Source organism: Acomys russatus, chromosome 16 (genome assembly GCF_903995435.1).
Source record: "Acomys russatus chromosome 16, mAcoRus1.1, whole genome shotgun sequence".
NCBI lineage: Eukaryota > Metazoa > Chordata > Mammalia > Rodentia > Muridae > Acomys > Acomys russatus.
The window spans coordinates 24350213-24377240 of NC_067152.1; the positions used below are offsets into that span (position 1 = coordinate 24350213).

Genomic DNA, 27028 nt, shown 5'->3' on the forward strand with positions numbered 1-27028 from the left:
TAGAGGCTTAGGCAAGGTTCAGAGCCCAGAATCAAGCCTACATCCTACGCCTGTCTGTAAAGACACCCCCAAACACACACACCACACCTCCTCATAGCCAGGAGACTGGAGGTCTAAGTCAAGCCTTGCTCCTGACTTACTGGGTGTCCTTGGCTAAGTCACTTGCGCCTCAGTGTTTTGCTAATAGGGTGGAAAGAGAAACACCTGTCACGATGCCTTTCAGGGGGAAACTAGAACTGCAGAGGAAGAGCTGGCCTAGCCTGGCAATCTTGAAAGTTCTGATATCTCCACTACTACCAGGACCACAACTCAAGGCCAGCAGCCAGTTGCTGACCACATAGCAAATGACTTTCCCCACACGGTGGGGAGCCAAGCTGTATGCTGGTCTGCCCAACTCTCCTTCTCCCCTCTCCCCAGCTTTTCCTTTGGGGCAACGGTGCCCAACCCATTTCCACGTGTCCTTGGCCCTGGAGGGATCCTGCCCTTGCAGTGACTGGATCAGGACTGGCCCAATAAGAACCCTCCTTTGAGCCTTTCTGCCTGTGACCCAGAACCCTTTGCTCTTCCAGCAAGCTTGGCTATGAATGGAACGTTTCAATCCTGGGGGGGGGGGGGCGGGGGGAAGCCTGCAAATGAAGCCATTTTGTGAAGAGAAATAGAAAATACTGCTCCGACCCTTGTTTTTCCAGTCCTCCGCTCTTTAGCTCTTTGGATCACCTCAGTACAAGTCCCTCTCTGCTTAAACTAGGAACCCAAGTAGGCAGAGACACAAGTTTTTCACTCAGCAAAAGGTGGTTTGGGGAAAAACATCCCCAAGATGGCTTAAGAGCTCAGTAGGCATGTCCATTGCGAGGAAGTGAGCCTGGATGCCAGGAGTGTGAGGAGGCTGTGTCCCAGCTGTGTTTTGTCCCTGTCTTGTCCTAAACCTCAGGAACTATTCCCACTTACTTGACCTACAGTTGGACCCCAGTTGGTGTGGCGCCCCACCCCCGACTCTCAACACTGGGTTTTGAGTCACAGCAGCCCCCGCAGCCCCCAAACACTGGAAGTCACAGAACTGCAGTCCACACTGAGTTAACTTGGAGAAAACTGCCCAGGCAGCCGTTCTGGGAAACAGGAATAACCACAGAGCTGCAGGGCCTGGGCTCGAGATGCCAGCACACCCACTCCCATGTCACCCAGGGTCTACCAGTGTCCTGGAATAAAGTCAGAGAGACTGAGACCCCGAGGAAAGAGAAACCTTTTCGGGGTGGGGAGCCATACAGGAAGAGGAAGTGAGGTCGCTGCCACCTTGCCCAGGTGACCTCGGCTGTGGGGCTGAAGCTCAGTGAGCTACACTGAGAAATGAGACTAGTTAAACTCCACTGACAGGGTTGTTTTGAGATATTGGATTTTTAAAAAAAGATTTATTTATTTATTATGTATACAGCATTCTGCCTGCAGGCCAGAAGAGATGGTTGTGAGCCACCATGTAGTTGCAGGGAATTGAACTCATGACCTTTGGAAGAGCAGTCATTGCTCTTAAACCTCTGAGCCATCTCTCCAGCCCCCAAGATATTGGATGTTTTTATTCGTTTTGTTTTTGTTCTTGAGACAAGGTCTCACTAGGTAGACCAGGCTGGCCTTGAACTCACAGAGATGTGCCTGCCTCTGCATCTGAAGGACTGGGTCTCCACCGGCCGTGCACCACTGTCACGCCCTGGCTTGCTTCGAGGTTTAAAGAAGACAAATTGTGGGCCCCTATTTCCCCTCAGTCCGACTCCTTTGTTTCTGCATTGGCTTTGTTTCGGCTGAACTTCTGAGGCACTTTCAGCACCTCCAAACCCCTCAAGCAATCAATGCTTATAAACTCAAATATGGAGAGGAAGAACGCCCAACTTGTCCCCTCCTTCCTGCCCCCAACCGCTCCCCCCAACTCAATGGCCCATTTCCTGTCCAGCTTCTGCAGTCCGCTTCTGCTTTGGGAGTCCTATGACAAGAGCCCCCCTTGCAACTTGCAACTTGAGCAACCTTTCTGCCTCTGCCCTCCCAGTCTCTGCCATTCTTGCCACTGCCTGGCACCCTGTAGGCCCCCACCAGAGTGCAAGGTGACAGGAAACACTGGGCTGTCAACACTCAGGTGGCAAATGAGTCCTGGGGTTCAGGTAACTGCTCTTTAAGGCCAGTGCAGAGAGCCCTGACCTCAGATCCCCCTCCCCGTCACACTTGCCCCAAGCTCACACATCCCACTGTCTCTCTGGGGCTGTTGGAGGTCCTTGACCTTCCTTTCCTGCCAGGGAAGATGGCCACCCCAGGCCTGAGGCGCCTTCCTTCCTTGGGGACTCCTGCTTTGGAGCCAGAAGGTTTGTAATGAGATCCAGGTTCCTGCTTCTTCCCCTCTTCCTTCCATCTGTCCCAGGTGGCTTGCTCCTCAGGCAAACAGTGGGCAAGAGTGGGTGGGGGGAGGGGCCTGGCGCTCCCAGGGGATTACTGCCCAGTGTAGCCTCTGTCAGAAATGATGCTCAACTGGGCAGGCCTGGTGGTGCACGCCTTTAATCCCAGCACCCAGGAGGCAGAGGCTGGCGGATTGCTGTGGGTTCGAGACTAGCCTGGTCTACAAAATGAGTCCAGGACAGCCAAGGCTACACAGAGAAACCCTGTCTTGAAAAAACCAAAACCAAAACAAAAAACCAACCGAACAAACAAACAAAACCAGAAATGACCCTCAGAAGCTTCAGGCTGAGCTGCAAGTGAGCCAAAACATACTGTCCCGCCATTCATTCTACAAGTGGGGAAACTGAGGTGGAGACTGGCTAACCCATAGAGCAATATACTTTTTATAACACATTACCAACCAAGCCTTTCCACAACCTTAAATAGAAAACACCTGCAGTTGAGGGGGAAATTGCAGAAGAGCCCAGCACCACCTCGAACGCCTTCTGTTACTCATTCGGTGTGTAGGTGTGGGCATCTGCTAAGTCCTGAGCACTCAGCAACATACTGGCCACCCCGGGGTAGCCAGCTCTATCTAGCTCATGTCAGAGTTCCCCAGATCTGGACCATCTCATTTGCCCTGGCGTCTTTCTGGAGTTTGTGGATAGATGTTCCTGTTCACTGCATCTTTTTTTTTTAGACAGGGTTTCTCTGTGTAGCCTTGGCTGTCCTGGACTCACTTTGTAGACCAGGCTGGTCTCGAACTCACAGCGATCCACCTGCCTCTGCCTCCCGGGTGCTGGGATTAAAGGTGTTGCCGCTACTGCATCTTAAAGGAAGAAGTGAGAACAAGGAGATGCTGTGTATATTATCTAAATGTATTTTTTGCTCAAAGCTATGTATTGTTTTGTTTGGTTTTTGTTTGTTTGTGTTTTGAGACAGGGTTTCTCTGTGTAGCCCTTGGCTGTCCTGGACTCAGTTTGTAGAGCAGGCTGGCCTCGAACTCACAGTGATTCACCTGCCTCTGCCTCCCGAGTGCTGGGATTAAAGGCGTGCGCCACCACGCCCAGCTGCGATGTAGCTTTTTTTTTTTTTTTTTTTTTTTTTTAATCCAAAGGACAGATTTAAAACTCAGGTTTCAGCTGGGTGGTGGTGGCGGCGGACGCCTTTGATCCTAGCACTTCGGAGGCAGAGGCAGGTGGATCGCTGTGAGTCTACAAAGAGAGTCCAGGAAAGTCAAGGCTACACAGAGAAACCCTGTCTTGGAACAAAACAAAACTCAGGTTTCAGCTGGGCATCCTGGCACGTGCCTGCAGTCCCCGCACTCAGAGAGTTAAGGCAGGAGGATTGCTATGAGTGGGAGGGAGCCTAGACTACTTAGTGAGCAAGACCTTGTCTCAAAGAACAACAAACAGCCCCAGGACCCAGTGCTAGGAAAGCTCTAGAAAATCCGCAGAGGTGTGGGTGGTGTGTGTGCAGGTGCATGATCAGCAGCCATGTGGGAGGGGACTGAGCATTGGTTGACCCCTGTGGTTTAAATGCTCTGCCTCCTACTTACAGAACCCTTATTAGTGCTTCTAAAAGAGGCAAGGAGACATTCGTGTAGCTGTCTTTGGAAGTAAGCAATTGTACCAGCAGCCGGTCATGGTGGCACATGCCTTTAATCCCAGCACTTGGGAGGCAGAGGCAGGCGGATCTCTGTAAATTCCAGGCCAGGCTGGTCTACAAAGTGAGTCCAGGACAGCCAAGGCTACACAGAGAAACCCTGTCTCGAAATGCCCCTCCCCCCCAAGAATAAAAGAAAGAAAGAAAAAAACGAGAAGAAATAGCTAAATGAATAAATGAACAGATTACAGGGGGCCCAGAAAACCTCACCTGCCTAATATATCAGCCATAGGCCAAAGGAGGCCCCTTCCTGTCTGTTTATCATAGAGCAAGGTCTTTTCAGGAGAGTTTTCAGATGGCCACAGAAAGCCAGACAGATCCTAGGCTGGAGCCCAAAGAAGGCATGGAGCTGAATCTGAGGAACTCGCTACCCACAAGGCACCTGGGCACAGATGGAAGTCATGTCCAAGAACAGTGACATTCAGGGAAGGAAGGACGCTGCAAGGCTCCCACCAAAGGATGGGAGCAGGGGTAGGGCAGAGGTAGGCCTGTACCTTGGACCTGGGTACACCCAGAGATGGTCAGACACGCTTGAAAAACAAGCGGAGCCACAGCAGTGGGCAAGCCCGATGAAGTGTGGAGGGGTGTCAGAGTGAGGTTCAGAAAGCCGCCTTAACAGAAAAGACTTCAACGGCCGCCGTGTAGCCCCGTCTGAGTGTGTGCCTTCGGTACATCTTAATTTTTATAAACAGGATCCTTAATCTCCACTCTGGAGTCATTGCCGTTGGATTATTACAGCAGCATGTGGGGCTCACCCAAGTGACAATGACGTCCATCTGCATTGGCCGGCTTTCTGGAACCAGGATGGGGACAGCCCCCAAGCCACACTTCTGGCAGTTTGAGACGTTCTGTTTTAATCTCTGCTTCAACTTTCCCAGATGGGGAAACACTGAGGCCCACAGAAAGCCTGCTGTGGCCAGCATTGCTCTGGTTAATAGGGAAGGTTAGTGCACACCTGTGATCCTGGGGCGGGGGCAGGGGAGGCGGGAGTGCAGCACCACTTTCTGCTCCGAGAGATTCAGGTAGAACCTGGGCTAGATGTGATCCTGTCTCAGAAGAAAAAGAAAGAGGAAGAGAGAGAGAGAGAGAGAGAGAGAGAGAGAGAGAGAGAGAGAGAAGATCTAGCACTAGTAGATACTGTAAGTACTACAAAGCTTCCCCCAGAATGTTGTAAATGTTCTAATAGTTGCTTGGAAGGTGCAATGGTCCCACCCACCCACCTACCCATCCATCCATCCATCCATCCATCCATCCATTTGTTCCTTTGCTCATTTGGTTACTCAGTCAATAATCAGGATTAGAACCCTCGTAGAAACCCCTGAGATCCTTTCAGCTCAAGGCAGGAAGCAGAGCAAGGCAGAAAGTGAAAAAGCAAGACTCCAGGGGCCAAGTTCTGGGAACCCTGGATAAAAGGAGGAAGAGTGGATGAAGGGCCCCTGGGAGGGTGAGTGGAACTCTCCAAGGAAGAGCACTTTAAGAATACTTTTCTTAGCCAAGTACTGCTAGTGTATACCTTAATCCCACTGCTCAGGTGGTAGAGGCAGCTGGATCTCCATGAGTTCAAGGCTAGCCTGGTCTACAGAGTGAGTTCCAGAATAGCCAGGGTTACACAAAGAGACCATCTCTCTCTCTCTCTCTCTCTGCCACCCCCTCTCTCTTTGTGTGTGTTTGGTATATGTGTGTGAGAGAGACAGAGACAGAGACAGAGAGACAGACAGACAGACAGAAACAGAGACAGGAGAGAGTCCTCCTCTTCCTTCCCCTCCTTTTTTGAGTCTGAGCCTCATGTATTCCAGATAGGCCTGGAAGTTACAATGCAGCTGTGGATGACCGTAAACTAATGATCCTCCTGCCTCCACCTCCTGAGTGCTGGCAGTGCAGGAACACAGCATCACGTGAGGCTCCATGAAGGATCCTTTTATCAGGAGAGTAAGAAGTCAAAATGGACCAGATTTGGTGGCTGACAGGCCCCTCCCCCAATCCTCTCCCTTCTGCAGCCAGCTCGGGCCCTCCACCTCCTTCAAGGCAGCCTGGCGAGGGGATAGGGCACATGCTGCTGACACACATCTGGCTTCAAGTTGGCTTCAGAAAGGAAATTCTGGGAAAAGAGGACCAGTGTTCTAGGGCCATCTGAGGCCAGTCAGGTGCCACGCAGAGTTCATGTTACAATCAGAGTCCCTTGATAACCTGGCCTTTAGTAACTGATGCCGCTAATGCACAATCTGTTGGGTTTGTTGTTGTTTTGTTTTGTTGGTTTTTTTGAGATAGGGTTTTTCTTGTAGTCCTGGCTATCCTGGACTTGCTTTGTAGACTACGTTGGCCTCGAACTCGCAGAGATCTGCCTGCCTCTGCCTCCTCAGTGCCACCACATTGGCCTCAATATGTCAGTTTTGACAGTTACATGAAATAAAGTTTTCTTTTTGGTTTTCTGAGACACAGTTTCTCAGTGTAGCCCTGGCTGTCCTGTATGAAACTTGCCCTGTAGACCAGGCTGGCCTCGAACTCAGAGATTTGCTTGCTTCTGCCTTCCGAGTGCTGGGACGAAAGGCGTGTGCCACCACCTCCCTGGTGAAATAAAGTCTCTTAAGACAAGTGAAGGGAGTCATGTTTTGGCAGTCTCTCCAGCCAAGTGAAGAGCATTAAGGCCACCATGGAGGAGCTGAGTGTCTCTGCGAGCAGATGCTGTTGCTACACACGGGCCTTTCTCTGCACGGTGATGCATCTACCTAACACCATAGAAATGGCAATGGTGTCCAACAGGGAGGTATCTTGGAAACATGTGACATGTGACTTGAAAATCCTGGAGCTTTTGCCTCTGACCTATGTCATGCCAGTATTTGGGATGTCAACTGTGCCCACACCATTTCCTGCAGTCCTGGCTGCTGTTGCCTTACAAGGACTTGTGTTGCAAAGCTGAGCATAGTCCAGATGGGCCAGATGTTGGCCCATGGCTATGGGAGAGGAAGAGCTGAGGCCCCCTTAAATGTCGGCAGTGTACAAAGATTCCCTCTCCCAAACCACAGAGGAGAGAACTGAGACTGAGGGGAGCATGGTTTGCCAAAGGAGAGAATTCACAGTGGGGCTGGGGTCGGGGGCAATGCCCTGTCTGACACACCCTGGTCACCTATTAATCCCTTGGGTTAGAGGCCATTTTGTTTGAATTCTGGGCGGTTTGCTGACTGCTGGGGTGATGGAGAATTTGCAAATGAAGCAGATGCTGAGCACAAGGGGCTCCTGACCCGCTTCTCAGCCGTCAGGCCAGTGCCTCTGTAGATGCGCCTAGGCAAAAAATGATCCCTCTGCCACGAACAAGGGAAGCCAGGCGCAGACTGAGCTGCGTCTGACGCAGGCGCACGGGGACTCACCTGGCACCTCTGGGGATGAATTGAGGACCATGAAAGCATCGGACAGGCCTGCCTTGACGGGGTGCTGGGCAGAACTGATGTCCAGAACAGCCATGGGGATCTGCAACAGGGAGAGGAAGCACTTGCCATCTACCTGGAACTGTCTGTGGCCACGACGCCCCCGCTCGCCTTCCTGCCCAGCTGTCTGCACAGGGCCTGAGAACCCATATTCTAGGGCCCCCACGCTTCCTCCTGCATGGACCCTCTGGTTCCACACAGGCTGGAAGTTGACCTTGGCGCCTCTCCCTCCCTCCCTCTCTCTCTCTCTCTCTCTCCTTTTCTCTCTTCATCTTCTCATCCATCTCCAAATACTGTGAGTTAGCCCAGCGGCTCTTATGTCCACTTCTGTCATCCCCCTTGTCTAAGCTGTGTCACTTTCTTATACCATCTCCCAGCATTCCCTCAGGTCCCCAACAGTCTATCCTCTGCTCTGAAGCCAAAGTAGCCTTTTCAAAAAGCCAGCTGGCTGTTCCTTTGTCCCATAATGTCCCCCCTACTCTCCACACCTGAAAAACCACCTTCTTCTAGGGCAGTGGTTCTCAACCTTCTCAGTGCTGCAGCCCTTTAATACAGTCCCTCATGTTGTGACCCCTACCCATAACATTTATTTGTTTATTTAGGTTTTTTTGAGAAAGGGTTTCTCTGTGTAGCCTTGGCTGTCCTGAACTTACTTTAAAGACCAGGCTGGCCTCGAACTCACAGCGATCCACTTGACTCTGCCTCTTAAGTACTGGGATGAAAGGTGTGCGCCACCACCACCTGGCAACACACTTCACTCTTTCTTTGCTTCCTTCGCTCCTGTTCATCCTGCAGTTTTTAATCCTTTTCCTTGGGGAAGCTACCCTTGGCCTCTAACAATGTGACGATCCCCACAGCAGGATTTTAGCACCAGAAACCTCTTTATAGGGGCACTAGATATAGTGGCCATTCCATATTCGTCTCTGTCATCGTCTCTCTCAGTGAGACTTGTAGCGGCATAAACACCAAGTCCACAGATAAGGCCAGCGCTGTCTTGGCACCAAGCCCTGTGCCCACCACACTACAGATTCTCTGCACAGGTTTGCCGGTGAAACGAGAGGCTGTAAAAACCCACTCACCTCTTTGTAGCCAAAGACAATGCGGCCGTCTCGGTGAAGGGCTGCCTGGAATGTGAAGCTGCCCCTGTCTTCCCGACCCTGGAGGTAAACATGGTCCCACTGAACCACAAACACTGTCCCTAGGGAGAAGAGCACAGAGAACCGGCTGAAACAGGGAGCCAGTGCAAGGGACCCAGCAGATATGGTGCACAGAGCTGGGAGCCATTTGTAAGCTTAAAAAGTGGGAACTAGCCAGGCTGCGGTGGCCCATGCCTTTAATCCCAGAACTCGGGAGGCAGAGGCAGGCAAAGCACTGTGAGTTCGAAGCCATCCTGGTCTACAAAGTGAGTCCTGGAGAGCCAGGGCTGTCTCAAAAAAAAAAAAAAAAAAAAGAGAGAGAGAGAGAAAGAAAGAAAAAGAAAAGAAAACTGGGAACTAGGTAATCTATCCACACCAACCTGGCTGCCCCCATGTCCCAACTTGCTTATCTCTTTCTGTGTGCACACTCCTTCTTTCTTGCCAATCCTGACCCCTGGAGACAAAGGGAAAATGGAACCTGCTGTCTCCTAGGTGGGTGGGAATCAACAAGGCTAGACAGCGCTGCCTCAGTCTCCTTCTTTTGCTTTTGGTTTTGGTTTTTCAAGACAGAGTTTCTCTGTGTAACTTTGGCTGTCCTGGACTCACTTTGTAGACCAGGCTGGCCTCGAACTCACAGTGATCCATCTGCCTCTGCCTCCCCAGTGCTGGGATTAAAGGCGTGAACCACCACACCAGGCATCTCAGTCCCCTTCTTAACAGGTGAGAAAATAGCATAGGCTAGAATGAAAAAGTGGCTGTCTGCCTGTGAGACTATACATCTAGGGCTCCCAGGAAAGGGTTAGACCAGGTTAGCACGCCACGCCCCCCCCCCCCCCCCCCCCGCTGGGTGAACTATACTCTAACATTGGACCTCACCATTGTCAAAGTAAGCAACTGTGGAGTTGTCAGAGTAGCCAGGGTTGAAGTTGGCCATGAGGGGTGCCACATACTGAGTAGCTGTGAGCATCCGGTGGAGCACGTCACCCATGAAGAGGAAGCCTAAGGGTACAGAGGTTTGGAGGTGTCAGCAGAGACGGCTTAAGGGGCTGCCTCTAGGGTCTTCCTCCCCCCATCCCCCAACCCAGCAGAGGCCCTCACCCCTCCCATCCCAGTATGCTCAGGGCTTGATGAAATAGAAAAATGGCTCAGACTAGAGAATACATGTACCATATCTCCGGGTAGGCACAGACCACAAGGAAAAGGAAGAGGAAATGAGTCCCGTCCTCCCCTGTTTCAGGGGAACGAGGAAATAGGATGAAAGTAACAGAAATCAAAGGCTCCTCATATCGACAGGGACCTTCATCCTTGCTTCCTCAGGCTCAGACCCAGAAAGAGACCACAGGGCTACATGTGCCAGCTGGGTCCAGAGGGATGCATGCATGCACACACTCACACATGACATATGCAGGCATGCACACAGGTTGTCTGATGTGAATGGGACTTCCTCTGTAGCCCACCTGCACACCTGTCTCCAGTGAGTCCCTCAAGAGCCTCCCTGAGACAGGCTGAGACCTCCAAGTCCCACCTTCCCCCACCCCCCATCCCCACTGGTCCGGCTTTACCTCCGGTTGCTATGGTGATCTGGCGCAGAGGATGCCCGTAGAAAGGGAAATCAAAGGACAAGACCACTCTCTGCGGGGACAGGAGAGAGTCCCCATGGACGGAGCTGCCAGCCAAACACTGGTCACCCTTCCTGCCCCAGACTTGTCTGAACAATGTGGACATAGGTATGTCCAGGGTAGGGCCCCCTAGGATTACAGCTGGGTACCCCCATTGAGCTTTCTCAGACTGAATACCCCCCCCCATCACAAACCTCAGGCCATAACCACGGTCATTCCCAGGCAGCCACTGCTGGCCTAGCCCCCAGCCTCCCAGCCTGGGCTGTTCTGTTAGGCCTAGGGCACTCACCGAAGCCTGCCGATGAGAACTTGAGAGGATCCTGTGGACTTTCACATAGTTCCAGTTGGCCACAGCCATGTCCACCCATAGATCCCGGCTGCGGGGCTCGCTTGGGCCGTAGATGCGGGACACGTAGTAGTTGTGGTTGTCCTCCTGCAGGGACGAGATGGAGCCCATAGGAGGCGTGAAGAGCCAGGCAAGCTGGGTACCACCCTCACCCTCCCCCCTACCCAGACTTCCCCATCTTCTCCTGGCCCAGAGCCCTGGGCCTATTGCTTTAGCCCTAGAAGCTTCCAGAACACCCCTGGAGAACACTGTCCCAAGTCATTCCTCAACAGGTCTACACCTGCTCCATCTATGCTCAGCCCTGTCCTACCCAGACAAGCCAGAGGCTTATCCCGTAACCCTAAATTTCAGAGCATGACAAAGACCAAGTTCGGCACTGGAGACATGATGGAGAAACCCCAGATAAAGAGAAAAACAACAAGCGGGGCTAAGATGTCTGAGGGAGGATGTCTGAGGTTGTTGATCTTGGGGAATTTCTAGTCAGTTTGGAGGATGCAGGGTGCGGGACGCAGGCAATGCAACCAGGACGTAGAGGTATGAGCAGAGCAGAGAACAGCAGTGCCCTCACCGAGATGGCCAAGTGCAGCAAACGAGGAGAGAAGCAAGGAGTCCCTCAAGGCATACTTTTTGTATCTCCCTATGTGGCTGATGTAGATACCACAGAAGGCTGGGCTCTTTCCTCAGTCTCCCTTGGAGGAGCGTCTGGGGCCAGGGCTTATAGCAGGCCAGGGATGTGGCTGGCAGAAAGAATGGGAAAGCCAGTGAGCTAGTGTCTCAGTACTCCCTGGAGCTGGCCCAAGAGCACCTCAGAGAAGGCTAGCGGCAGCAGTGGGAAGGTTGACGGTTCCCAAGGCTACCTCAGCTGCAGTGATACTTTGAGCATCATGGGTCATTAATCAGGCAGCAGACAGAGCAGAGAAAACCATTGCTCTTCCTGCTGAGCTGCCAGCTGTCCAGCCAGCGCTTGGCCTGAGCCCAGTGGGAGCAGGGAATTGGGGCCCTGTGGCCACTGCATGCCTGCGGAGAAGCAGAGTATGATTCTGACAAATCGATGCCCTGGGAGCACATCTTGAAGACCTAGGGTTAAGGAGGGCTGGGAGAGATGAGGAGAGAGAAGAATATTGGGGTTCTGCTGGGACCAGGTGCTACTGCAAGGTTGCATTCCCACTTCTAAGAAAATAGTTTACTTCACTCTTCACTGAGAGTACTTGTTGTTCTGTCAGAGGACCAGAATCTGGTACCCAGCACCCACATTGCAGGGTTCTCAACCACCTGTACTGCCAGCTCCAGGACATCTGGTCTCTGTGGGCACCCACATGCACATACACGCATATAAAAAAGAAAATAAAATCTTAAGAAAATAAAAGAGCCTAAATTTTTTGGGGAAAAAAAAATCAAGGGCATTTTCTTGTTGTTTGCTTTTTAAGACAGGGTTTCTCTGTGTAGCCCTGGATATCATGGAACTCACTTTGTAGACCAGGCTGACCTCAATCAAACTCAGAGATCCACCTGCCTCTGCCTCCCAAGTGCTGGGATTTAAAGGCATGTGCCACTTTTGCCCTTATTTATTTGTTTGTTTATCTATTTTTTATTTACTATGTATACCGGGTTCTGTCTGCAGGCCAGAAGAGAACACCAGATCTCATTATAGATGGTTATGAGCCACCATGTGGTTGCTGGGAATTGAACTCAGGACCTTTGGAAGAGCAGTCAGTGCTCTTAACCTCTGAGCCATCTCTCCAGCCCTCCATTATTATTATTATTATTATTATTTTTTTTTTTGAGACAGAGTTTCTCTGTGTAGCCTTGGCTGTCCTGAACTCGCTTTGTAGATCAGGCTGGCCTCGATCTCACAGAGATCTGCCTGGCTCTGCCTCTCGAGTGCTGGGATTAAAGGTGTGCACCACACCCAGTTTACCCCCCTCCTTTTTTTTTAACCACAGGGTCACATATAACTTAGGTTGGCCTAAAATTTGCTACCTAGCCAAGGCTGGCCTTGAACTCCCAACACTCCTGCTTCCACTCTCAAGTGCTTAGGATTTCAGGCATGCGTAACAATGCTGGCTTAAATGACTGTCTCAGCTTCCACTTGAACCCCTGACAAGCAGGAACAATCGTGTCACCTCTGTACCTGTGGACCAAGGTTCTCACTTACCTGTTCAGTGTTGAAGAAGTGTGTGGGAGTCAGGTGGGGCATACATGTAATCCCAGGAACTTGGGAGGCTGACATAGGAGGATCACAAGTTCAAGGCCAGCCAGAGCTACATAGAGTCAGGGTCAGCCCAGGTAACTGATTGAGACCCTGCCTCAAAATGAAAACAAACAAACAAATAAGCAAACACTGGGCTAGAGAGATGGCTCAGAGGTTAAGAGCACTGCCTGCTCTTCCAGAGGTCCTGAGTTCAATTCCCAGAAACCACATGGTGACTAACAACCATCTGTAATGTGATCTGGTGCCTTCTTCTGATATGAAGGTGTACATGCAGATAGAGCACTGTATACAGAAAATAAATAAATATTTTTTAAAAAGAAAAGAAAATGAACAAAGATTGGGGCCAAACCAGCCAGGTCCAGCCATCCTGAGGTATATATGACCACTGAGGGGGAGACTATCTTGTAATCCATGAACCAGGATACAAGTCAGCCATCTTGTATCTACAAGGTAACCAGCCTTAGAACCTATGATGGGAGACAGCAGAGAGGGCCCAAAATACTTGATCTTGACCTTGTGGTACATTCCTAATCTATTGTGTCACCAAGACACAAGGGTCTGTTTGTCTCACTTCCTCCTCGCTTCCTCTTGTGTCTGGGGCTCCTCAGGCTCCGACCCCTCAGGTGGCCCAGTCGGACTGAAGCCAGGTCCTTCCTTCCAAGCCTCCCTGAATGACCTTGGAGCCAAGTTATCTTTCCGAGGCTGAACAAGGAGGTGTGCTGCCTCAATGGCTGTGGGCAGCTTTCTTCAGTGCTGGGGTGGACACAATGTGAGGACACCTTGAGGACGTGAGATCTCTGTGTGTCTGTCTGTCCTCCCCTCCCAATCACTTGCTGACACACTCTTCCTCACCATCCCTCCCCCAACCCCGCAAAGTATCACTGTTTTTTTAGAGAAGAGCCCGGAGAAGTTGCCATACTCTGCAACCTGGGTGCCTCCTCGGCCACACTGAGTCAAAATGGGCGGTCACATGATTCAACGCTCCCCTTCTCAGTGGAAGCCTATCATCTACTCCTTCTGCAGCTTAAGCTGATCTGATCCTTCCGAAGAGAGAGTGAAGGTGACCGGGTGAGAAGCCAGTGGCTGAAGAGATGAACTGAAGCTGCCAGCTTGCCCCGTCCACAGGAGACACGGGTCCAGAACCAGGAGCGGTAACAGCCTCCTGCTTCTGGCTCCCACACGTACACTTAATGTGTGTCATAAACGAAGGGTGCAAATGAGACAGGAGCTGAGGGGTGCCTGGAGAGACAGATTAAATAACCCTGATTCCCAGCCGTTGTCTTGTGACACTGCTAGGATGGCTGCTGGGCACTGCAGGGACCTTACATGGGACAGTCTTCCCTGTGGGGTGACCAGAAGAAAATCTTCCATGAAGACCCCAAGCAGCCCTTCACTAAACAGCACAAACCTGAACAGCAAGAGAGACATAGAAAAGTGAGTTTCTGAGCAGATTGTTCACTGGCCATCATGTTTGTCTGTTTCTTATACAAAGTTAACATCTGGCTTAATGCCTGAACACTAGAGCAAAGTGTTTCTCCCCCACCCCACCCCCCCCCCCGTAGCTTGGAATGAACCTCGGGGACACTTGCCAGTTGCCACTACAGACCCCTTATCATGTTGTCACCTACCCCAGTGGTCTTCATGGAGGATGTCCGCTGTGGCAGAGATAGATAACAGCCTTGCAATAACCATTGTCCCCATCTGACCTCAGCACCGATGCCCCACATTAGCTGGGCACAGGCCACCTCACCTGACTGCATCTCCATCAGTCTTCCTGAGCCAGGGATAGCTACATGACTAGGTACGACCAATGGGAGGTCAGCAGGATTCTGTGCCCGCCCCCCCCCCCCCAAACCTGGATGGGATGCAGATGTGATGGCTGGAATGAAAGCAGCCATCTTAGATTACAAAAATGAGATGGGATGGCGGGGTTGCAGAGTGCCTAGCAACAAAAGAATGGGAAGATCCCCATGCCATGGAGACTCTTTGATACCCATTGCTCATACTATTCCCTGTGAGAGAAGAGATTTATTTTGTGCCTTAAGGTCCAGTCACAGAGGCATTTGATACATTTGCGCATTCTAGTCATTACAAAAAAAAAAACCCAAAAAAAACCCAAAAAAAACAGAGCGTGGTGATCTATGTTTGTGATTCCAGTGCTTGGAAGGTAAAGGCGGGAGGGTTAAAGAGCTCAAGGCCAGCCTTAGCTACATTGCAAGTTTGAGAGCAGCCTGGGTTATAGGAAACTCTACCTCAAGGGCGGGGGGCGGGGCCCGGGGTACGGGGAGAGTCAGTCTAACGGACAGGGCAGGACCCATAACATGTGTACAACACCCTGGTCATTGATCTTCCTGTCTCACTGGCAATGGGGTGAGTTTAAATTTTCTTTTCTTTCTTGGCAGCTCAGCACCTATATCGCACCCCAGGGAAGCCACACTGCATCCTTGGTGCCTTCTCCATCCCATAGCAGCCCGTGGGACATCTCCAGGGACTCTTAGGGTTCCGTGGTGGGGGCATCATCATTTGAAAACTGTCACAGGATAAAGTGTGGGGGCTTTGGTGTCCAATGCCCGATACACGAGGACGGTTGGTGGCAAGCATCACTCTTTTCTCAGGTGGCACTTCCTTCTTCAGCCACTCATCCCCCCCCCGCCCCCCCCCACGGATGCTGCAGTCTTGAAAGGGCTCCACAGAGCAGCGCCACACAAAGCCCTCTCAGCCTGTGCCCACAGCAGGAGGCCGGTAAGTGTGAGTTCTTAAATGGTTTTGTCAGATCTTTCCATGGAACGTTTTGATGGCTAGAGGCTGTCTCCTCAAACACTCCCCTCCAGGGGATCCTAATATCTGCATGGCAAAGGCTCTTCTCTCTCAATAGCTGCCCCCAAGGCCCCCCAGGCGCTCACTCTGACAGCAGGGGCTGCAGTTTACTTTGGCTGAGCTTAAGATGTTTCTGGAAAAGAAACTCCAGCTGAGCTCTCACAATCAGCCCATCACCTACCTGCGAGCCAACTGGCTGGTAGGGATGCTAGGCAAGCAACCAGGGGCTGGCAGGAGAGCTTGGCTGGCTAGGCTTGTCAGGATAGGACTTCGGCAGCCGGGGCCAACCAGGGAGGTGCTGCTGAGAAAGAGCCTCCCAATCACCCGAGTCCACGAGGGTTTCCAATACCATCCGAATGTGTTCTATACCCCAAGCTACTCAAACTGTTCTAAGAACAGCAACAACAGAGTCACTTAGGAGCCTGTTAGAAATGCAGAGTTCTGCCGGCACAGGCCTTTAATCCCAGCACTTGGGAGGCAGAGGCAGGCGATCCCTGCTGTTATACAGAGAAACTCTGTCTTGAAGAACCCAAGAAGGGGCTGGAGAGATGGCTCAGAGGTCTGTTCTTCCAGAGGTTCTGAGTTCAATTCCCAGCAACCCCATGGTTGCTCACAACCATCTGTAATGTGACATGATGCCTTCTTCTGGCCTGCAGGTGTACGTGCAGTACAGAACATTGTACACATAAATAAATCTTTAAAAAAAAAAAAAAAAGGAAGAAAGAAAGAAAAAGAAAAAATGCAGTTTTCGGCCAGGTGCAGTGGTGCACACCTTCAGTCCTAGCACTCAGGAGGCAGAAGCAGATTGACCCCTGTGAGGTCAGTGAAGGCTACATATTAAGTTTCATGTCAGCCATGACTACACCGTGAGACCCAGTCTCAAACAAACAGACAAACAAACAAAGCCAAGCATGGGTAATCTTACTGTAAGTTTACTGTGTAAGCTCATTGTGTAATATTAGTACTTGGGAAGCTGAGGCAGGAGGAGTTCAATTCCCAGCAACCACATGGTGGCTCACGACCATCTATAATGAGATCTGGTGCCCTCTTCTGGCACACAGGCATCCAAACAGGCAGAAACTATATACATAATAAGTAAATAAATCTTTAAAAAATTTCTTTTCTCCACCCACCATTTATCCTTAAGGAGATGGTGGCTAAGAGCCAGATTGTGGAGCAGAACTGGTATTCTTGTCTGGGCTCTGCCGCTCATTAGATACATGTGTGACCTTAAGCAGGTGGTTTCCTCTGCCCTTTCTGGATCTAGAGAAAACAGAATATCTGAAACACTTGTCTTGAGCTGGTAAGAGGGCTCAGCGGGTAAAGACACTGAGGCTGAGATGGGAGTTCTCTGCCTGGAACCTGCATAGTGGAAGGAAAGACTGAAATTCCCAAAATGTGACCCTCGCACATTTGTGCCAGCACACACATACGGTACCATTAAACTTGCTACACAGTAAACACACAGGAAACAAAAGAAATTCTTGCTCATGAGGTAGATGTGGACTAGACCAGCACCCGGGAAAGGTTCATTTAACGCTATCTCCCATTTTCCACTCATCTCAGCTGTGCGTAAGGTAAGGAACTCTGGTCCAAGATGTACCATGGGTGGGGCCTTTCAGTGTGGTGTGGTTGTTAGAAGGAATTCACAGGGTTTGGTTTTTTTTTTTTTTTAAAGATTCATTTATTTATGTATGTAAGGATATGTATGCCTGCACGACGGAGAGGGCAGCAGATAGAAGAAGGCATCAGATTCTGTTATAGACGGTTGTGAGCCACCATGTGATTGCTGGGAATTGAACTCAAGACTCTGTGATGAGCAGCCAGTGCTTTTAACCACTGAGCCAGCTCTCTAGACGCCCCCCCCCCAAAATCCCCCACAGTTCTTGAATGATTAGCTTGGTTACAAGAGTAAGCTGTCAGAAAGTGAAACCACCAGCTGGGCATGGTGGTGCATGTATTTAATTTAATCCCAGCACTCAAGGAGGCAGAGGCAGGTGGATCCCTGAGAGTTCGAGGCCAGCTTGGTCTACAAAGGGAGTCCAGGACAGCCAAGATAACCCTGTCTTGAAAAACCAAAGAAAAGAAAAGAAAGTGAAACCACCCTTGTGTTTTCTCTCTTCTACAGACAATTCCTTCTGAGTTAGAAAAAAAAAATTATGGCTGGATGATGATGGAGCACGCCTTTAATCCCATCACTCAGGAGGCAGAGGCAGGTGGATCTCTGAGTTCGAGGACAGCGTAGTCTACAAAGCAAGTTCCAGGACAGCCAAGGCTACACAGAGAAACCTTGTCTCAAACAAACAAACAATCCACTTATCCCTTTAGTGTATGTCCCTCAGCAAGCGTGAAGAGGTCAAGGGACAACTTTCTCTTTCTTCTATGTGCACTGAACTCAGGTCATCGGGTTGGGCAGAGAGCACCTCTCTTAGTTAGGGTTTCTATTACTGTGTAAAACACCATGGCCAAAAACAACTGAGGGAAGACAGGGTTTACTGCATCGTACCCTTCCGGATCACAGTCCAGCACTACATAAGTGAGGGCGGGAACTCAAACAGGGCAGGAACCTGGAGGCAGGAACCGAAGCAGAAGCCATGGAGGCTTGTTCCCCACGGCTTGCTCAGCCTGCTTCCTTACAGAACTCAGCAGCAGCTGCCCAACGTTGGCACCGCCCACAGCGAACTGGGCACCGCCCACAGTATACTGGGCCCTCCCACATCAGCCGTTAATCAAGACAGTACTCCACCGACTTACCTACAGGCTAATCTTATCCAGGCATCTTCTCTGTTATGATTGACTCTTCCCCATACAGCTAGGTCTGCGTCAAGCTGACAAAATTCAAGCACAGCCCTTCACCCACTGAGCCATCTCACCTTCTTTTTCCCTGTCTTGTTATGACACAAAGTAAAGCTTTTGCCGGCGGCAGCCCTGAATCTTGGCCTTCCAGAGCTGTGAGGGAAATAAACCTTTCTGGTTTTTGTTTTTGTGGGTTTTTTTGTTTTGTTTTGTTTGCTTGTTTGTTTGTCTTAATTTTGAGGTCCCGGCTCCAGCCGTGGCATCATGGCACATACTCAGAGTCCAGCACTAGGAAGAGGATACAAAAAGATCCCTAGAGACCAGCCTGGTCTACAAAATGAGTCCAGGACAGCCAGGGCTACACAGAGAAACCCTGTCTCAAACAAACAAACAAACAACAAACAAACAGGGTGGACAGCTCCATGAAATGACAAATTAAATAAAACAGGATTTGACGGTCAATGTGGCATTCCTAGCCATCATTTGTGAAAGCCCCATGACGGGCCACACGGAAGAAGAAAACCCACGCTTCGTTTTGTTTTTGAGACAGGGTCTCATTCTGTATGTGCCTAGGCTGGCTTTCGGCTCCCAGTAATCCTCCTGCCTCAGCCTCCCAAGGATTGGGATTCCAAGTGTGAACCACTGCACCCCATAGTTTTCTTAACTATTTCCTTTTTTACTGGCCGGTTGCTAGCCTCTGTGTTTTGTGTCCCCGCCTAAACACCACTGTGGTGAACTCACCACAGCATTTTCCATACGCCAGCTGTGTGCGCCTATGAGACACATAGTAAGTTCCAGCCTTGGCTACAGAGTGAGACTCTGACTCAGCAAGCAAGTGAGCAAGCACAGCTGGGGAGAGACCTACTGTGGGTAAGAGTGCTTGCTATGGGCCAGGTGACGGTGGCACACGACTATAATCCCAGTATTTGGAAGGCAGAGGCAAGTGGATCTCTGTGAGTTCGAAGCCAGCCTGGTCTATAGAGTGAGTTCCAGGACAGCGAGGATTGCTGTCTCAAACATAAATAAATAAATAAATAAATAAATAAATAAATAAAAATGTAAAAAAGTGCTTGCTGTGAAGGCGAGAGGACTTGAGTCCCCAGCAACCACATAAAAGCAAGGCATGGCCATGCAATGAGGGCAGTCGGTGCAGAGAAGCAAGGGCAGGTGGGTCCTGCTACCCTAGCTCAACGACAGGCTGCAGGCTTACTGAGAGACCTGGCCTCATAGGAAGGCAATCCGCAGCTGTAGTTGAATGCGGTGAAACGGACACAGACTCCCTGGAAACCCTGGCACCCCGTTTCGCAAGGCGCTGATGAGTGAGCCCCAGGCCAACGGAGTGGAGTGTCCGGAGGCCACCCTGGTCTCGGTTCTTCTCTCTAACGCCATCGGAGACCTCTAGGGATGGGGATCTCTTCCTTCCTTCCCTCCCTCAGAGGAGTATCTGCCATGGACAAGCACTGATCACATGTGACAGACAGTCTGGGTCCAAAGTGCCAGATGGAGGCAATTCAGACATATACAGGTACTGTGGTGTGGGCGCAGAGCGACATGAGGCAAAAATAAGACAGGTCCTTTGGCCTGGCTCAGCTCAGCGGCTGTCAGAAGGAGAGGAAAAAAAAAAAAGCTACATCTAGAGCTTTCTTGGCACCAGGAAACACTCTAGGTGCTCCACGCCTCCAGGGGCCAAGTCTTCGCTGTCCTGTCTATGGTCGCCCGGGCTCCTCCGGCCACCTAGAACCCAGACTACACCCCGCAAGATGCCCAGAGCCCTGGCTCTGGTCCCCAGCTGTCATGGGTTTTCATTAGCGCAGCTGCTTTCCCGCCTCCGCCTCCGTCGTTGGCAGAGGCTCCCTGAGCCTGACTCAGCCCAGCACAGCCCACAGCAGTGGGGCGGCGGCAGGCAGGGAGGGGGGCGAAGTTGAGTCATGGACTCCCGATAGCCTTGAGCCCTATGATTTACATGTGTCCTAGGATTTACAGGCAGATGCACCTGGCCTGGGGCAGGTTGTCACTCCAGAAGGATGTGATGCCGCCTCTGAACATTCTTGCAGATAGACTTGACCCTCCCATCTCTGAGGCAGAGCTAGGGACAGCCCCACAAAGGAGTTCTCTCCCAGCTGGCTTTGTTCTATAGTGTCACCTCTTTTTTAAGTTAATTAATTGGGGTTTGTTTGTTTGTTTCTGTTTGGTTTTGAGACAGGGTTTCTCTGCCTTGGAACTTACTCTGTAGACCAGGCTGGCCTCAAACTCAAAGATCCCCTTGTCTCTGATTCCTGAGTGCTGGGACTAAAGGTGTGTGCCACCCAAGCCCAGTTGCAGTGTAGCCTTTTGGTGTGTGGCTGTCATGAAGCCTCCATGTGCTCCAAAGCCTGGCATTCTGTTTGTCACCTTAGCTACTATTATTTATTTACTTATTCCAGGACGTTTGAGACAAGATCTTGAACTTACCATGCAGACCAAACTGGCTTTGAACTGGTGGTAGGTAATCCTCCTGCCTCAGCCTTCTGGGTGCTGGGATTACATGTATGAACTACCACCACAGCTCACATTATTTTTAAAGTATTAAGTATTGGATTTTGGGCCTCACACCCTAGGCAAATGCTATACCATTGAATCATACCTCTGGTTTTCTCTCTCTCCCTCTCCCTCTCTCTCTCTCTCTGACCCCCGCCCCACCGCCCCAAGACAGGGCTGTCCTGGACTCATTTTGTAGAACAGGCTGGCCTCGAATTCACAGAGATCCTCCTGCCTCTGCCTCCCTGAGTGCTGGGATCAAAGATGTGCACCACCACACGATCCTCCTTATTTTAATTTTTTGAGACGGGCTTTCACTAAATTGCCTAGGCTAGCCTGGAAATCACTTTGTAACCCACTTAGGCCTTGAATTTGTGATCTTCCCACCTCAGCCTTCTGAGTAACTGGGCCAGCTCTGGCCACCATGATAAAACTGGTTGGAGCCTGGAGAACTGGAGAGATAACTCAGAGGTTAAGAGCCTGAAGTGTTCTTCCAGAGGACCGGAGTGGGGTTCCCAGCACCCACATCCACTGACTCATAACTGCCTGTAATCCCAGCTCCAGGAGCTCTGACACCCTCTCTGGCCTCTGAGGGCACCTGCACACTTGTGGCATATACTCAGACACACTCACACATAAATACAAAATGAGTTAGAACAAATCTCTTTTTTAAAAAAAACAAAACAAAGGCCGGGCGCACACCTTTAATCCCAGCACTCGGGAGGCAGAGGCAGGCGAATCGCTGTGAGTTCGAGGCCAGCCTGGTCTACAAAGCTAGTCCAGGACAGTCAAGGCTACACAGAGAAACTCTGTCTCTTAAAAAAAACAACAACAACAAAACAAAACAAAACCTAAAATCAGTCAGGTGTAGTGGCGCATGCCTTTAATCCCAGCACATGAGAGGCAGAGGCAGATGGGTCTCTGTGAGTTCAAGGCCAGCCTAGTCTACAAAGAGAGTTCAAGGACAGCCAGGATATAGAAACTCTATCTCAAAAAAGCAATACAAAAAAACCCAAAAAACCCCAAACCCTAAAATCCTTTAGACAGCTTAGGTCTCAGAAGCTCTTATACCCAGACACCCAGCAGAATCATGTAGGAAGTTTTATTTTTTTCCTTTTCTGTTTTTATTTTTCTTTTCTTTTTTCTTTTTTTTTTCCTGTTTTTATTTTTCGAGACAAGGTTTTCTGTGTAGTCATGGCTGTCTTGGACTTCTTTGTAGACCAGGCTGGCCTCAAACTCACAGGGATCCACTTGCCTCTGCCTCCCCAGTGCTGAGATTAAAGGCATGCACCACCACGCCCGGCTTATTTCCTTCTTGACAGGAACCAGAATGGCACCCAAGGCCTCACACATGCTAGGGAAATATTCCTCCACTGAGCTATGTCCCAGCCACAAGGGCAGATTTTTATTTTTGAAATTATTTTATATGTACAGGTGTTTTGCCACCTGTGCGCCACAGGTGTGTGTCTGGTGCCTAAGAGGCCAGAAGAAGGTGTCAGATCCCCTGAAACTGGAGTTACAGATGGTTGTGAGCTGCCATATGGGTGCTTGAAATAGTACCCAGGTCCTCTGGAAGAGCAGCAGCAGCCAGTGCTCTTAAACACTGAGCCATCTCTGCAGCCCTCTGTGGGGGATACTTGAAAGAAATGAGTCCCCAGGTTTCAATGCTTGTGAACTAATCTGTCCAGAGTGGAGGCTAAGAATGTGTGTTTGCTTTTAAACCCTAGTGTTACTGAGTCCACCAGGGCTCACTAAATGTCACTGCTCCTTTCAAACACCCACAGACAATTGCTTCCAGAAGTTTGCGTCCCTGTGGCTGTTTCCTGTGATGGCCTCTTTGTGCACACTGGGACATGGCCCTTCTGACCACTGTGCCAGTCCCTGAGCAGGTATCATTTGTTTAATCCAGAGACCAGGAAAGCAGTGAGGAGGAGGGTGAGCCGACAGTTGTCCCTTCCTTAGGGACATCTCATGTGTGCTCACTGTCCACACTACCATTCTTCCACGCCTACCCTGTTCCTCAGTTCTGAATGTTCCAGAAAGCAAGACAGAATAGGAAGTAAGTGGGCTGTGTCCTTTGAGAGTTCACCTCAGGGCTGGGATGAGGGCCTGTTGAGGGAGCCATTTACCTCAGGTACAATGGTAAGGAAATCAAAAGTTCAGGAATTGAGAAGAACATCTTTTAAAAAAAATATTTATTATTATTATTATTTTATGTATACAGTGTTTTGCCTACATGTACACTTGTATGCCAGAAGAGGGCACCATGTGGTTGCTGGGAATTGAACTCAGGACCTTTGGAAGAGCAGCCAATGCTCCCCACCTCTGAGCCATCTCTCCAGCCCCGAGAAGAACACTTAATATGGTATTTTAAAATTCAGCTGGGTGAGCCAGGCGTGGCGGCGCACACCTTTAATCCCAGCACTCGGGAGGCAGAGGCAGGTGGATCGCTGTGAGTTCGAGGTCAGCCTGGTCTACAAAGTGAGTCCAGGACAGCCAAGGCTACACAGAGAGACCCTGTTTTGAAAAAAAAAATACAAAACAAAAATTAACATTAGTGCCAAACACTTGTAGTATTTTGATGAATGAAATCTCAAAATGTTAAATAATGACAGAGTCAGACATGGTGGCCAAATCATTTCAGAGTAAATGGAAAACACAGTACCAGAAATGACACAGAGGATAGAAAACAAAACAAACCTTCAAAGCTTACACAATACCTTTAGAGAGATGTTTCCTCCGTGACACAGAACACGGAGGAGGATTTCCGAAAACCATGATAAAAAAGGTCTTAGAAAGTTAAAGCATGGCCAGGTTTGTGTAACAGGGACCTGAGACCTTAGCACAACTGACTCCATGATGCAAGTACCGGTCAGGCCAAACCGTTCAGCATGCAGACAGCACCACCTGGCAGAATGTAAACACAGACTTAAATCTATCGAAGTCCATAGTTCTGGGAAAGTCTCAAAAGGTACTAACCTTGCTTTTTAGCCTCTGTAGTGCTGCTTCTGGCTAACTGTTCTTGTTAACTGAAGTGTGTCAAACCAGAACATGGTTTTGGGGCTTAAAAGCTCACCCTGAGCAAGGCTCGGTGCTCCACTGGCATCCCAAACACCCAGTGTAGATGCCAACTGCCTAATAAAGACTTTGTTTTGGCTTAAAACTGTGCCCGATCAGTCTTCTCTGGTGGATTCCCCACAACAGTGTGGTGGTTCCAGCTGGAGGCTAGCCTGGCCTACATAGTAAATTTCAGGCCAGCATGGACAGTCATCTATGATTTCAGAATTTTGAGGTGACAGTGAACACTCTATAAAAAGAAGTATATACCTGTTTGGTGGTAGCATATGCCTTTAAACTCTGGAGACAGAAGCAGGCAGCAGATCTGTACAAGTCTACAGAGCCAGTTTCAGGACAGCCAGGGCTTTTAGACAGAGAAACCTTGTCTTGACAAAATATGTATATGCATATAATATACTATATTACATATTGTAATAGAATATAGAATACATTATACATAATATGTGTATTATATCTAATATATACAATAAGATCAGGAATAAGAGTGACACTAAAGTTCATTTTTCTTTTTTTCTATTTTTTCTTTTTTTCTTGAGACAAGGTTTCTCTGTGTAGCCTTGGCTATCCTAAACTCGCTTTGTAGACCAGGCTGGCCTTGAGCTCACAGTGATCTGCCTTTGCCTCCCGAGTGCTGGGATTAAAGGCATGAGCCACCACACCCGGCCATTTTTCTTTATTGAGACAGGACTTTCTGTGTAGGCTGAGCTGGCCTCAAACTCTCAGCAATCTCTCTGCCTCAGCCTCCTAAGTACTGGGATTACAAGTGTGAGCCACTGTACCCTGTGTTGCACCCCATCTCTTTGAGGGTGAGAAGCAAGGTATATGTATGTGCTGAGATGTGGGTCTCATTAGGTACCCCAGGCTGGCCTTGATGTCCATGATCCTGCCTCAGTCCCCCCAAGTGCTGGGATGACAGGGGTGAGCCATCGCGCTCTGTGGTACAGCAGGACCCTTTGTGGTTATATTAGGAAAAAAAAGGGGGGGTGAGGTGCCTTCAAGCTTTGAAAGGAAAATTAGTTTAATTTATAAGTCTACATATCGCCCAAAAGAGAGGGCAGAATAAATGCATTTTCAGACACATACATCTTTCCTACAAGGTGACCTCTGTCAGGAACTTAACTGCCACAAGAAAGGAAAGACGCGGGGTAAAGGAACCAGGACTCCAACACTCAAGAAACAAAGAGGAGGAGGTGCAGGCTGGAAACCGTGGAGGGGGAGAAAAGTCCGCCAAGTTGGGACAAATTTTTACTTCTCTTTGTGTATTGAATATTTAAGACAGGGTCTTATGTAGCCCAGAATGGCCCTGGACTCACTATGTGGTCAAGAATAACCTTAAAGCTGAGTGTGGTGGCACAAGCCTTTAATCCCAGCACTCAGGGAGGCAGAGGCAGGCGGATCGCTGTGAGTTCGAGGCCAGCCTGGTCTACAAAGTGAGTCCAGGACAGCCAGGGCTACACAGAGAAACCCTGTCTCAAAACAAAAAAACAAAAAAACAAAAAACAAAAAACAAAAAACCAAGAGTAACCTTGAACTTCTGATCCTCCTGCTCCTATCTCCAGAGTGCTGGATCACAAGCATGTAGCACATCAACCCATTTTGTGCAGTTTTGGGGATCAAACCCAGGGCTTTGTGAGTGCTAAGTAAGTATTCTACCCACTGAGCTACAGCCGCCTCTCCCTTCATGACAAGTTTGACCACACTGAAAATGTCATCTGAGGTCAAAGGAAGGCATGTAAGAATATGTTACCAGGGTTAGCACAGAAAACTGGACAGGCAGGGCCAGGGAGAAAGCAAGAATCATGGGGCGGCGGGGGCTGGGGGGGGTATGGTAGGGGGGAGAGCGGCTGGAGAGATGGCTCTGAGGCTAAGAGCACAGGCTGCTTGCTATCCCAGAAGATCCAGGTTCAATTCCCAGCAACCACATGGTGGCTCACAACTGTCTATAACGGGCTCTGGTGCCCTCTTCTGGCCTGCAGGTGTACATGCAGGTAGAGAGCTCATATACATAAAAATGAATAAATATATGTTTTAAAGAATTCTGAAAAACAAAAAAATGGAAATACAGGAAACAGGGCTGGAGAGACCATGGTGAAGGGCATTTCCCAAAGAGTCGGGCAATCCCCGAGACCCAGATGGTGGAAGGAGAGAACTGACTCCTGAAAATTGTCCTCTGACCTTCACACACCTGCAATGGTACATGTACCCCCCACTCCAACACAAAAATAAACAAGCCAATGGAAAAAAATAATGAGAAGGAGGAGGAAGGGAAGAGGAGGAGGAGGAAATGATGAAGACACACGACATTACTACACTTGGATCATGTGATAATGCCATAAGGAAAGACGTGTGAGTTAAGGAGAAAAGATGGAGGCATTCTGGGAAGTAGAGCTAAGTCATCCACCACAACAGACAAAAAGCAGACACTGTCCAAAACCCACTCATTGGTGGGTGTGGTGGCCCATATGGTTAGGCCCAGCACATAGGAGGCAGAGGCAGATGGATCTCTGTGAGTTCAAGGCCAGCCTTCTCTACATAGTGAGTTCAAGGCCAGCCTTCTCTACATAGTGAGTTCAAGGCCAGCCAAAGTTACATAGTGAGACCCTGTCTCCAAAGGAACTAAACAAAGCTCACTCATTAGTGGAGCTAAAGAGGCAGACTAACGGGAAAACAATAGGCCAGAGGTATCCTGTTTTGGAAAAGGTTGGGGGGGGGGGTGGGAAGGCTGCCTGGGACTTCTGTGTTTACTCTTCTATGCTTCTAGAACTACTTTTGGCCTATACTGCCCAGGCTGGCCCTCAACTCCAGGTTTCTGATGATCCTTTCACCTCAGCTTTATGCTCAGCTAGGACCGCAGGCGCACACAGTGTGCCTACTACTTCTAGCTCTGCCTGGTGTTTGGAAGTTTCTGGAAGTTCTTCAAGACATAGGAAAGAAAGAAATCGGGGCTGCGAAGCACATGCCCTTGTCTCTGCTTCTCCTTCTGTAGCTTTCCTGCATCCTGAGCCTCG

General features: G+C 49.9%; 1 protein-coding gene across 3 annotated transcripts in view; it reads right to left on the bottom strand.

The window, feature by feature from the left end:
• The window catches only part of Plxdc1 (plexin domain containing 1), a 53793-nt gene that overhangs the window by 17938 nt on the left and 8827 nt on the right, over nucleotides 1-27028 (bottom strand). For all 3 annotated transcript variants that reach the window (XM_051158457.1, XM_051158456.1, XM_051158455.1), the window contains exons 3-7: nucleotides 10544-10687; nucleotides 10198-10267; nucleotides 9512-9634; nucleotides 8579-8697; nucleotides 7443-7542 (exon numbers count right to left, since the gene is read on the bottom strand). In XM_051158457.1, the coding sequence (XP_051014414.1) occupies nucleotides 7443-7542; nucleotides 8579-8697; nucleotides 9512-9634; nucleotides 10198-10267; nucleotides 10544-10687 (556 nt within the window). The remainder of the gene's footprint in view (nucleotides 1-7442; nucleotides 7543-8578; nucleotides 8698-9511; nucleotides 9635-10197; nucleotides 10268-10543; nucleotides 10688-27028) is intronic.